The 14,182-nt window shown below is 38.5% G+C and overlaps 1 protein-coding gene across 1 annotated transcript in view; it reads right to left on the reverse strand.

The window, feature by feature from the left end:
- The window catches only part of LOC114653547 (CD83 antigen-like), a 46,891-nt gene extending 37,567 nt beyond the window's left edge, over nucleotides 1-9,324 (reverse strand). The window contains exons 1-2 of the mRNA XM_028803930.2: nucleotides 9,226-9,324; nucleotides 8,652-8,785 (exon numbers count right to left, since the gene is read on the reverse strand). Of these exons, the coding sequence (XP_028659763.1) occupies nucleotides 8,652-8,785; nucleotides 9,226-9,280 (189 nt within the window). The 5' untranslated portion in view covers nucleotides 9,281-9,324. The remainder of the gene's footprint in view (nucleotides 1-8,651; nucleotides 8,786-9,225) is intronic.
- Between the last annotated feature and the right edge of the window lie 4,858 nt (nucleotides 9,325-14,182).

Genomic DNA, 14,182 nt, shown 5'->3' on the forward strand with positions numbered 1-14,182 from the left:
GGCCCTAGTGTGTGCTTGGTGTGTGGGTGTGTTTGTGTGTGTCCTGCGGTGGGTTGGCACCCTGCCCGGGATTGGTTCCTGCCTTGTGCCCTGTGTTGGCTGGGATTGGCTCCAGCAGACCCCCGTGACCCTGTGTTCGGATTCAGCGGGTTGGAAAATGGATGGATGGATGGATCTCCCTGCAGCATCCCCCTTGCGGTACCCACGGGCAACAGTAGGGCTGTGTGGCCGGACTACACTTCCCAGCATACCCTACTGGTTGTTTACTAGGCACTGATACCCAGGGCCCTTGCGTCCTAGCGTCCTGGGGGAATAAAGAGTCCCCATCAACATCTTCTTCTGGTTGGCAGAAACTCTGGGCATCACTTCTGAACCTTTTGTTCCCCTGGCTCAGATGCATGTCTGCCTGTTTGGAACCATCCCTTCTTCTGGTCAGGATGCCCATCCAACCCCAGTGGCATTTACAATATATATATCTCTATATACTGTATATCTGTTGTGGGAACCATCCAGGAGGAGGCGTTGTCCCTCTCCCGGTCCTTCCAGGCGTCCCGCCTGGGTACCGGCCCCAGCCGCTCGTCACACTGTATATACATATATTTAGCTAAAAATCTCAAATCTGTCAGTATGGTACATCTAGGGCACTAGGTATACACTAAGAAAGAACATTTTGATAAATATCAATATTTATTTCCACAACAGAAAAACTAAATACCTTAAAATTTCAAAAATTGGCCAAACACTTTTTTTATTTGTTGATATTTGTGGATGTGGTGAGTGTGACAGAGCAAGACACAGAGGAAAGGAAAAAATAGAAATTGATGATGAGCTGTGGTGACCCTAAATCAGTAGCAGCCAAAAGACGAAGAAGAAGTTTTGTTGTTAATAAAGCTCTAGAAAGCAGGACATTATAATGCACCACATCCTCTGTTTCCAATAGATTTGATAGCAATCACACACAGAAATGGGGTGGCATCGATTAATGCAAATGAAGGTCTTCTGAAGAAGTAAAATGAAATGAGCAAAGTTTGGTGAAGCTTGAAGAACATTCGCATTTAGCAAATGCTTTCCATGCACTTTGGCTGTGAATGTAGTCAGTTTCAAGCAATTAATCCAGGAAAAGTGTTGAAAATATATTGCTCCCCCCCCCCCCCCCTTCTTAACTTTGTGCAAACTATGAACTGGTCACTACAATTCTAATCAGCCAGTGCACTGCTCCAGATGATTTCATCTGCACTAACAAAGTTTAAATAGGAGCAATGATAAAAGGTGGCGACTGCTGCATTTTTTACCTTCCACCACTTTGGGACAACAATTTAATTTTCTCGCTAAATTACAGCATATATCTTAGAGTAGTTTTTCTCAACGTTTTTGGCCTTGAGACACAGTTTTACCTTATTAAGTTCCTTGACTACACAAAGATAGCATTTGAAGAACAGGGAGGTTTTCCCCCTGTGTGAATTGACTGCAAATAAAAGAGAAGACGGAAGAGAATCCACTTTGTGAAACAAGCATTACCAGAAATGGGGGAAAAATACTGTGACATGTTATCAATTGGTGCAGCAGACCAGGGGTGTGTCACATGTGACAATAAATTTGAGATAAACTGATACACAACATTTTTTTTATCAGTGCATAACCTTGCATTTTTGAAAAAGGCAACATTGTTGTCTACCTGCATATTGTTATTAAGTTCACAATACAAATAAACAATCACAATTTTGTGCTTTTTAAAGTTAAAAAATATGAAATAAAGATGAAATTACAAAAAGAATTTAAGAAATCACCACAAATTAACCAATAAAGCAAAACCATGACTGAACAGAATGAAGTGTGATTTTTCAGTTTTTTTTTCTTGTTTTTGCTGTTTTTCAGAAAATGATAAGAAAAAAAGATGGTGCTTTTGATTGTATAAAACTAATTAGTAACTTTTGTATTTTTTTTCTTGGTAGACAATTGTTCAAAAACACTGAATACTGAGGCAGCAATAATTTTAGGCTTTGATTGTAATGGAGAGTTGAGATTTGTAACAGTTTTTAGCTTTGAATAAATTAACTTTAAATCACCTTTGTAACATTACCAAATATCCTAATTATGTGATGTCTTTTAATATGGAGTTCTGCTCCAATCTCTTTCCCACCAGCACCACCAAGAAATTTATGTAGCATGTTCAACAGTAAGTCGCTCAAGTGAACAAGTTATATTAGCCCATAGAAAATGATTGCATACAGAAAAGTACTTAGTTACATAGTACCTCTGATACAATTAACCAATAGCGCTATAACTGAGGCCCATTGACTTGGGCAAAACTGAGTAACACAGCTCATGTAAATATAATGCTTAATTATCAAATATATTTGCACTATCAGATCTATTTAAAATTGGTATGTTGGAATAATACATTTTTGGGCAACTTTCTCTCTTTTTCAGCTAGCTAGAACAGATTCAATATTAATGGCCTAACCAAAAAGTTTTGAGAGACCTGCATGGGTTTCTTATCTAAATTAAGTCATTTTCAGAACTGTTCTACTGACTTAAAAGGCATTTTACTCCAGCATTCCAGAATACACTTGAATATGAACTAATAGGTGTATATGCTTTATGTATCTAATTTAAATGAACTTAACTTAAAATGATTATGTTTGCTTTTATTTTATTTTATTTTATTTTATTGTTACATTGGGAAAAATTGTTTAGATGACACATTAACAAAATCAATTGATGTTGAAACAAAGCCATTATTTTATTTTAATAGAGGCATAATTAGCCTTAGAGACTGTTTACATTACTCACCAAAAAGGCCCTGCCTTTTGCTTGTTTTGTTTTGAACTTCTGTGAGTCAAGGTCGCTATATTCTTTGTAGAAACAAGCAGGCAGATTTTGTTTTGGGAACGCAAGTGCTGAACTTCTCACTGACAGAAGACTAAACAAACTACCTTCAGAGCCTTTGCCTGTGTGAGTAAAGGGCAAGCTCTCAATCTAGTGCATAAAACATATAAGCACTCAAATGGCATTTAGAAGTACTAGGGCTCATCAGTACATTAGGCAATAAAGTTACAATGCAATGCATTATAATGTCAAGCTAGTCTGAGCTATATAGGAGCTTAAGAGTTCATTATTGAAGGTTAGGGATCCTTCCACAGATGTCTGTGAAGTAAACAGCCCTGTCAGACAAGTGTGCAGCTGCATGCTATGACATAACAGCGCCTATGTCTGGCATTTGTTGGCTCTTATATTAGCTTGCACATATATGTTTTAGATTAGCATTTACAGTACGTTTATATACCAGACTAATGATAATAAATAAAGTTACAGCAGAACACATTAGTTAGCTAAAAGAATCAATTGTTAAAGGCAATTGTTAAATTCCTTCTTTCAAGTATGAACCACTGTGTCAAGGCTGTTTGCAGCTTGGCCCTTATCAGTGAAGCTGAGTGCTGATGCTTACTGGCACAGCTGCCTATTATTTTAGCCTTACACGGATGCTAGTTCAACAAGTAACCATTAATTGAATTATTAATTAGGCGGTCCAGTATTCATATGTGGGTCCTCCTGATCCCAACTTAATTGTAAGAACTGAATAACCAAAAGGCCATCGTTCTTTAATGGCTCAGGATTAGGACATGAAAACAAAGGGAGGGATAAACAGGTGATGCTCACCTTTGGGTGGCAAATCTGTCCTTCAAGCCAAAGTGGTTGTTATGAGAAGATGGATTTGGAAGAAGATTATTATTAGGATGTCTACGGAGCAAGGGTTGGGAAGAAGATTATTATGGGAATGTCTACGGGGGCAAGGGTATTGTTATGAGAAGGTTTGGAACACCTGGGGTCTCATGTATAAACAATGCATATGCACAAAAATGTTGCGGACGCTCGTTTTCACACGCAAATCACGATGTATAAAACCTAAACTTGGCTTAAAGCTACGCACACTTTCACGCTACCTCAAACCCTGATGTATGCAAGTTCTCCACTCGGTTTTGCAAACTGACGACACCCAGAGTCAAAGCAGTGCTTTTGTTCCAGTGTGGTTTTCCTTTCTTTTTTAGATCCACATCCCTGATGTGGCTTTATCATATACACTGAAATTAACCGAATATTGTTTATTAGTTTAAGGCATCTGATTGTAATTAACCCATAACAATATAATGGTCCACGGAATGGCCAAACTATTCCAAATACCATAGCTGCTTTAGCGTTGTTACTCTCACTGCACTTTCTTCTTCTTCTTTCAGCTGCTCCCCGTTAAGGGTTACCACAGCGAATCATCTTTTTCCATATTACTCTCAGTGCACCACATGGAGTATTTATATCACTGTATCTGAGAGTGGAATCACAGCTCTACAGCAGCTGATCGGAAAGAGAATTATCGGTATACAGCATCAAGCACATGCTACCTCAGCCATGCTGCCTATTTGAACTGCTCCCATACAGCAAACGCTTCAGAGCCTTTCCTGTACTGACCTTGCGGTTCAGTTTCAGCTTCAGTTTCATAAATAAACAGTTTCATCCAAAGAACTATAAACGCACTCAACCAGTCCATCAAGTGCTCCTTGTAGAACTGTTTATACTTATAAGTACAATTACCTCACTGTAAACTTGCGATACAGTTATAATATTGCACAACCTTAGCCACTTTGGTGCATATTTATATATGATGGTGATATAATTTTAAGATGAAATGCAGCAAAATATGTTTACTACATTATACAGATAAAATGTTAACATCATTTAAATAATCTATATTTTTATTAATTAAACATGTGAGGACACGGTGTCGCAGCACTAGCGACGAGCTGATGCCCATTCAGGGATTGTTCCTGCCTCATGCTGTATTCTTGTAGGGGCTGGCGCAACATTGGAAGGACAGATGGATAGAATAATTAAACATTGTACTATGAAGATATTTCAACGTTCCTTAAAAGTTTTGAAGAATCGGCGTTCTAAGCTTACAGATGGCTTAACATCTATTACAGAGATGATTGTGTGGCGATTGGGTACTTGGAGAAAGAAAAGGAAGGACAGGAATAGGAGGTTAGTACGTTTGAAAGAGACAGTACTGCTGCAGTAAATTATTTCATCAAAAGTCACGCACGGTGCAGCAAGCATCTTGCGTGAGGCAGGAACAATCTCTGGACAAGGCGCCAGCTCGTCACTATCACTGCGCCACCGTGTTCCCATGTTTAATACATGCTTTAATTCCTATCATCATGAAAATGATATCAAGTATACATCTCAGTATTTTAATTATTCAGAGAGCTGTAATATCATGAATGTAATAGATTCTGTGTCCTGTCGGAGGAAGAGAAAGCTCATTTAAGAAGCACGTAGTGATTCACACACATAGAGCACATAGAAGAACAAAGAATACGAAGCATTAAACATGCTACTTTAGTTACATTGGGATCTGAGAACCCCTAGTAAATTAAACATTGATTTTAAGATTATGTTTATGATGTTCTACTTTAATTACAACATAAACTACGAAATTAAAGTGTGTCCCTATTTTTTTTTCTTTTCTCTGTACCCTAATAAGCTTTCATATGATACTCAGATGATGGGCTACGACTTGCCTTTCAACTTCTTTTTTATTTCGGGCACTGTGCGACTTTGTGAACTTGAGCTTTCGAGTTTCTCCGACACTCTATGTCACTCGATCAACTTCCTTTTGTTGTTTATACCACTGTTTCAACCAACAAATAGTACGTTTTTCCTTGCCTCCACCTGGTATTCGCTGAAATTCTTCTATTTTCCCCCGTGCTTTTGCCATTGCCTTTTAACAGAATGCTGAGCTTAAGGGATATTTATGTTGATTTGCATATTCAAAGAGGAATAATTCTGGGAGGAGTTGGGGAGTGGCATCAGGTGGGTGCACTTGCATTACTTACTGACCGGGATTTATGTAGCGGAAGTACGTGGAAGTTGGCGAACGCACAGATTTATGCATATGGATTTTTTTGTGCGTACAAACATTTCCGCTTTTGTCCGTAATAAATTTGGGGCTCACAGAATGTCTGGGGCTCATGGAATGCTTGGGGCTCACTTCATGATCCGAGACAGGCTTTATTTGCTCTGCAATTGTTTTCTATCCTGTGCAATAAAGTCTAAATTCTGACTGCCTTTCTGAAGACTCTGCAGTTTCTTCTGATGATTTCCCTGCAACAGTAGCCTTGTGGTCCAAGGGATCAACCCACCTTTTATAAATTTAAAGAAAATTAAAGACTTTAAGTAAATTGTTTTTTTTTTACTTTGTGGATTTTGTGTTTTGTGGTAGCTGATTTATGGTATTTTTATATATATACTGGCAAATTTGATGCCCACCCTACATCACAAAAGAATATACATATATATTTTGTTTCTGATACAACATGCGTATTAAAGTTAATATTACATGAAAAGTGCATTTAACTGAATTAAATGAAAACGTGTTCTATATATTTATATATATATACTGTATATTGTGATGGATGGCCGGGAATCGTGCCCTACCGGGAGACCTGGAGGAGCAGAGAACCAGGAGGAGGGCAATTTATACCCCGGGATATTTTAGGGTAGACCCTCAGGGTTGCATCAGGACCACAGGCTTGGGACTTAGAAGCCCAAACCTGTTGGGGCCCGTGGCCACCACCAGGACAACTCCGGAAACAAGATCTGCAGCACTTCTGCCACACCGGGAAGTGTTACCTGAAGAGGAGCTGGATTAACGAGCAGTGCTTCTGCCACACCCAGAAGTGCTGCCGGAGGTTAATCAGGAAGCACCTGGAGCACTTCCGGGTGCACTATAAAAGGGGCCCCCTCACTTCATTCAAGGAGCTGGAGTCAGGTGGAAGAGGATGGAGCTTGCAAGAGAGAAGTGGAGGCAGCAGTGAAGTAAAACAGAAGAAGCGAAGGACTGAGCCTTCTGGGTAATTTGTGTACTGTGTGCTATGCTAAAAGAACTGTAAATAAATATAGTGTGCATTTGGATATTATGTGTCTCAGTGTCTGTCTGTACCTGGGCTGATCTTCTACTATATATACAGTATATTATTGTTATGATATACATTATATGTTATACTTAAAGGACTATTTGAAAATCAGTAATACCCAATATACTTGGTTAGTGTTAAAATAAGTTCAATGAAATCTTCTTTCGGCTGCTCCCAAAATCATCCGTTTCTATCTATTTCTGTCTTTTACATCATTTTCTGCCACACAGACTGCCTTCATGTCCTCCCCATCACATCTATAGACCTCCTTTTTGGTCTTTCCCTTTGCCTATTGCTTGGAGGTTCTATCCTCGACATTCCATCTGACATATTAAGCAACAGTCAAAGTGGTGAATAGTACATTAAAAGGTAGGTATGCTGTGCTAAGATCTAGGGTTAAACAAGACAACAAGAAGACTTTATTTTTTGTTTTATGCACGCTAATATAGATAAGCATCTGAACTGTTTCATGTTTAATTTTAGAAAGACACCAGATTTCAAAGATATGTGGAGTGAAGTTAACATTAGTTAGCAAGCAATGAGCAAAGGTTTTGTTAGAGGACTATAAACTACCATTCCACATGGGTTAGATCTTCATGCCTGAGACGTTTCTAAGATTTGCAGGGATCAGGAGGGTCTCAGCCCTCTCTTTGAGTGCTCCACATTGTAATACAATAATAAATGTATTTAAATTAAAACAGTAGTCCTCTTTCGGGTTTTGTGCGAATAGTCCATTTTTATAAAAATTGAAAAGGGGTGTTCCACTTATGAAGAAATTCTTCCTTGCGGTTTTGCACAAATAATTTGTTTACAGATTTGGCTGACACCTTTATCCAAGCGGATTTACAACATTTATGATACAATTCACTTTGACTTTGACTTTAAATTGGCTAAATTTCTTTCGGTTTTCTGATTGGAGCACATGCAGGACAAGTGACTTTCTCATGGTCACACGGTGTTCATAGCAGCATTTGAACCCACAACCTCAGGGTTTGAAGTCGAAAGCCTTAAGCACTACACTGCACTGCCTAATAGCTATTGTATGAAACTGGTTAGGGGCTATGATATATAGGGTGGGAATAATGATCAGGGCTGTTATTGATCGTGTATATCTGTGACTGGAAAGTCAGGGACTGAACAAAACCAATCCCCAAACACAGCCTCAATCCAAGATTCCCTTTATTTTTTTGCCAAGGTTAAGCCAAGTGCATCATGTACACAGCAGTTCAGCCTGGCTGATAAGAGGCAAGAGCATATAGCAGTGGCAGAAGTATCAAACTAAACAGGCTGCGCACCAGTTGTGCAGCCACAGCTTTCACGTTAGTTACTATACTGTACTACTTCACTTGCAAATCAATAGGAAATGGTATGTGTAAACGGAGTGAAGGGATGGAAGTGTGATTGGTGTCTACCTGATTATGGTGGGCGAGGCTATACAAAAGTCCAGGGCCAAGTTTTGATCTCCATCCAACCATGTCTCACAGTAAATGTAAAGCAGTTCATCAGTTAGTCAATGTACATACTCTAAAAATGTTCTGGAGTACCCCCCAGGGCTGTTATGCTCAGTGGTGCAGTACTAGTTGGTCAGATTATTGCTTTGGGGTTTTTGTCTGGCACAGTGTGTTGAATATTCAGCATGCTGGTGACTTATCAAAGAAAGATTAAGTTTACTCTTTTTCTTACCTTATACCAGCGTATGGATCTGTATATTACACCTTTTTCAATTTCTGCTGAACACTGGAGCCTTATATCAGCGCCACATTTCACAGATATTTGCTGCTGAGCTTCAGCGTTGGTTATCAAATATAAAAAGGCGACTGCAGAAAGAATAATAATAATCAATAGATTGATCGTGATATTTATTTTATGCGATTCACTGCCATTATATCGCAGTCTGTGTTGCAATTAATTTCGCTTAAGCGAAATACCTGTATACGTAAGAAGATCAAAAATATTTCACCGTTTTCATGGCCATTACTATCACAATCTGCATTAAAATGTTTAATACGTGAAGGTTGTATAAAAAGATACAGTTTAGATACACGAGGATAATATATTAATTGCGTGTTTCGAATTAAACTTTTTGCACATTCCCTTTGTGAATGTATAAACTAAACGCCTTAGCTTCATACCAGGTGATAAAGCGATTAAATATTTTCTGCAGGCATTTAAAACCGACCTAGTAATGGTTAGATTTTTAACAAGCACTTCAGAATTTCCACGAGGGTTTATTTATCCATTTAATCAAAATACTCACAACATGTAAAGGTCTGCATCTTTTTTGTTTTGTCTGACGACGAGTAAGCATTCATACTTCCTTAACCGTGAAGAAACGAAACTATGTGAAATCGCAAGTGAAACTAGTGAAGGGCGGATGACGGCTATGAGGGGCCAATCAGGCCATAAATCATATATTTATTTGCGTAATCTATTGGTTTACATGCGAACACTATTGGTTTATGAATAATTACTATCGGTTTGCGTGCATACTTACGAAGCTTCTACCCGATTGTGCCCGAACAAGATCCGAAGCTTCTAAAATACGGACATCTATGGGTTACAGAAATCATACTCGTCCTTGTTGATTATATAACTACTATCGGACAGGTGCACTTAAACACTAAAAGTTCAAGGACACTCTATGTTTTCCATTTGATCGTATGATAATCATGTTATAATTAGTCCTAAATATGTAATTTGCTGCCATTATGAATACTGTACTTGTAGCACGTCATCAGTGCTCACCTGCGCCTAGCGTCAATTACTTCTCCCTCTTCACATGGCTCTTTTAAGTAGCCCACTATCCTTATGGACCGCTTGCTGCTGCTGCACTTGCTGGATTACTTCAAGACATTCGCAAGCTTGAAGTTTTTATATGCTCCCCTGCAGCGGACGCTCAACTGTTCGTTTGTGTGATGAAATTCCGAATGACCCCTGGCCAGGCTGATGCAGAATATGTGTTTTATCTAATTCAGTACCACCGTACCAGGCAAAAATGTCAATCAATCCTTAAAATCAAAAAAATAGTTTTTCGTCTTTACGAACGGCTCATTCATTTCTGTGGCTCATTCACAGGTAACATTTGCGCGAGCAATGCTTAGGTGCAGAGATGAGATAAACGAGGTCTCATGCACATGAGCCTTTATATATTATATATATTTAGCACGCACCATCCCATGTACAAACGATCACTATGTGGAACTGGGCGATTAACCTGTGATGTCCAGAATTCAAATCTGATCTATTGCGTCTGTTACTCATATGCCATTAGTATAATTAATGTATCAATAAAAAAAATAACAAATCAGTTCATACGTGCTTTAAATCATTCTTGTCACTTATAATATAAGAAGAATAAACATTCACTGTAATTTTTAATGTTAAATAAAGGGGCTGACAACAATGATTTGTAGGCTGTTACTGATATATTCACGAGGAAAAGCTAATCAGTTGTGATACCAAAGGGTTTTGATAGATTAATGACATAGTGTGACTGTAACATAATATGAGGGGCCAAACAGGCCATAAATCATATATTTCTGTGTGTAATCTATTGGTTTATGTGTGAACACTATTGGTTTATGAATATTTACTATCGGTGTGCGTGCGTACAATACTGGTTTCATTCATATGAACTATATTGGTTCGTGTCCGTATATTATCGGTTTGTGCGTGAACTATATCCGTTTGTACGTGCATACCACTGGTTTGCATATGAACTATATTGATTTGCGTGTGTACATCACTGGTTCCAGTACGTTTGTTAATGGTTTGTGAGTGCACTGCATTGGTTTTCGGTTGTATGTTATCGGTTTGCTTATGAACTATATTGGCTTGTGTTCTGTGTCGGTCTAACAATGGATTTGCGTATGCACTATATTGGTTTCATGCATGTCTTATACTGGTTTCATGTGGGTAACCTGTCGATTTTACTCTTGAACTATATTGGTTGTATGTGTACACCATGTCGGCTTCGCGTATGAAACATATTGGTTATGAGTGCGCACCCTATCACCACTCGGTGTATAAACTATATCGGTTCTGCGTGTGAACTATTATTGGTTGTTCACGTGATCTTCAGCGGAAATGGGCGGGGCAAGAAACAGGAACTCAAGGGCCGGTAGAGTCATGGAGTGTGAAGAGATGTGTCTAGGAGACGCACCTGCGTTTAAACGGCACTATATATTTTTTTCCGCACCATACGTTTGCGAAAGGACTTGGTGGTAATTATTACTATTTAACAGAATCTACCCTTGAGTCTGTAATGAACACAAGGCTGAAGTTAGGTATGTATTTTGGCCGAGTTCTTATTCGGCCCCATCTACATGCCTGCTTGCAACCCGCAGCTGTACTTGTTCACACGTTATTTGCAAAGCTGTTACTTATTCTAAAGGCAAAATATTCAACATTTACGATTGACGTCATTATGCAACATAACATTTAGTTTCAACTAGTTAGATTTATTATGCCCGACGAACCCGTACCGCGCCGCAAAGAGAGGTGAAGTGACTTGCTCGGGGTCACACAGTGTCAGTCTCAGGACTTGAACACACAAACAAAGGATTGAAAGTGCAAAGCCCTAACCGCAATGCTTGCACAGCTATAACGTGTATATTAATTGACTAAACGTGTCAATTCTTTGAAAAGCTAAACATTTAACATTTAGGACGTTCATGGGTCAGTTACATCATATTGGGCCACTTTATCTTTCACAGTTTTGTGAAAAGGCAGATTCGTTTTTTAAGATGCCGCGGAGTTTTGCTCTGCCCAGTGCGAGTATCGGGGTGAAACTGACAAAGTATTCCCACTTCAATATCAGATAAATGGGATTTACTGTGATATTTAATGGGCACTGTAAAGTATTAAATGACGTTGGACCACCTTAATTTTCATAGTTTTGTGACATTGATATTATATAAACTTGTTCAGGACAGATTCATTTGTTAAATTAGAGTTTAAAAATTTTGACCCGTGCAGGACCAAAATGTGGAATATTTACTTTTTCAAATAATGGATCTGTCTGTAATGGTGCTGATGAATGTACACACTGTAGAATATTTTGCCTTGCTGTTAGAATAAGAAGCTGGTTTGCAAAAGCTGTGTGAATAAGTAGCTGACTGTAAGCTTATACTGGGAGTAGCTAGGAGTGAATAAAATGCCAGCCGAATGCGTACCTAACTTCAGCCCTGTGATCATTTCAGAATTAAGTGAAAATAGTGGTAAAAATAATTACCACCAAGCCCTTTCACAAACATATAGTGACGTGCAAAAGTATTCAATTCCTTTAAAAGTCATCCTAATTTTCAGCATGACAAAAGATTTGTCCACATATTTATCCATTTGGTATTTTTAATGTTAACTCTTGTTTTGTAACAAAACGTTATCAAACTCCAAATAATTTAACTAAAGAAAAACTCCAAAGTGATTGTTTGCCTAAGTATTCAAGCCCAACACTTTCATACTTTGTCAATAACCTTTTTGCTGTAGTAACACCCTTCATTCTTTTGGGGTATGTAAATATGCCCCAGTTCTGTACATTGCTCAGTCGTGATTCTTCCCTATTCTTTTGGCATTATTTCTTGGTACCCTCTATGTTGGTGGGATGGCATCTCTGAACAGCAGTTTTCAAACAGTGCCCCAAATTCTCAACAGGGTTAAGATCAGGGCTTTGACTTGACCATTCCGAAACATTCACCTGTCTGTTTTTGAGCCATCCCAGTGTCACTTTGTTCTAATGCTTAGGGTCAGTGTGATCTTGAAAGATGAATCTTCTCCCGAGCTTTAAATTCATAGCAGACTGGAATGAGCTCTCCTGCAATATTGTGTGGTATTTGTGCCCATCCATTGTCCCTTCAACTCTGACAAGATTCTCAGTCCCAACACATGAAAAACATCCCCATAGCAAGATGCTGCCACCACCATATTCCACTGTAGGTCTGGTGTTTCTTGTGGCATGGGCAGTGTTTGTTATACGCCACACATTCTGTACCTCTTTGAAGTCTGAGAAAAAAGTTCTATTTTGGTTTTATTTGACCATAAAACCTTCTCCCCACATTAAATTGGAAAAACGCCATATGTGCTTTTATGTGGACCTTCTTAAGGAATGGCTTCTTTCTTGCCATCCTCCTGTAGAGGCCTGTTTAATGGAGAGCTCTTGAAATTGTGGACCCCTGCACCTTCACTCCAGTTTCAGCCAAAAAGCATTGCAAACATCTGAGAGTGACGGTTGGATTTCTAGTTTCCTCTCTCTCGAGTTGATGTCTAACTCTGATGTTCAGTTGTGAGGGACGGCCTGTTCTAGTAAGAGTCTGGGTGCTGTGATGGACCTTCCACATTCTGATGATGGATCCAGCAGTGCGCAATGGGACATTCAAACTCTTGATATTTTTATAGTTATTTCCTGCTACCTTGTGCATTTCAATAACTTTGTTTCTCACATCAGCAGAATGCTCCTATCTCTTCATTTTTTCAGTGACTGTCCACCAAAGACTACGGCCCCTACGAAGGGGGCTTTTTATATCCAGAGAGAAAGTAGCACCTTATTATGTTTAATTATGACTGTCAAATGTCTGCCACCTTTGTAATTACTTTGTCATTGGTGTAAACCTGGAGCTTCCAAAGCACAGAGGTTTAAACACTTATGTAAACACTAACTTTGGAGATTTTCTTCTTCAATTAAATGTCTACATAAAATAGTTTATTTTGACTTTGAAAATGTTTTGTTACAACATAAGAAAAAATACTGAATGAATAAATATGTGTACAAATATTTTGTCTTGCATAAAATTATGACAACTTTCAAGGGGATTGAATACTTTTGCATGTCACTGTATGTTTGTGAAAGAGTTTGGTGGTAATTGTTTTTAAGTTAGGTGCACATTCAGCTGCCTTTTTATTCACTTCTAGCTACATCCAGTATAAGCTTGCAGTCAGCTACTTATTCACAAACCAGCTTCTTCTTCTACTGTATATTAACAGCAAGGCAAAATATTCTACAGTGTGTACATTAATCCGCAAACTGATCCATTATTTGAAAAAATAAATATTCCAGATTTTCAACCAAAATTTGAACGGGTTGAAAATGTTAAACTCAATTTTAACAATGGAATCTGTCCTGGACAAGTTTATATTATGCCAATTAATATACACGTTGTAGATGTGCAAGCATTGTGGCGTAGTGTTTAAGACAGCACTTTTAAACTCTGAGTTCTTGG

This window comes from Erpetoichthys calabaricus, chromosome 6, assembly GCF_900747795.2.
Source record: "Erpetoichthys calabaricus chromosome 6, fErpCal1.3, whole genome shotgun sequence".
Taxonomy (NCBI): domain Eukaryota; kingdom Metazoa; phylum Chordata; class Cladistia; order Polypteriformes; family Polypteridae; genus Erpetoichthys; species Erpetoichthys calabaricus.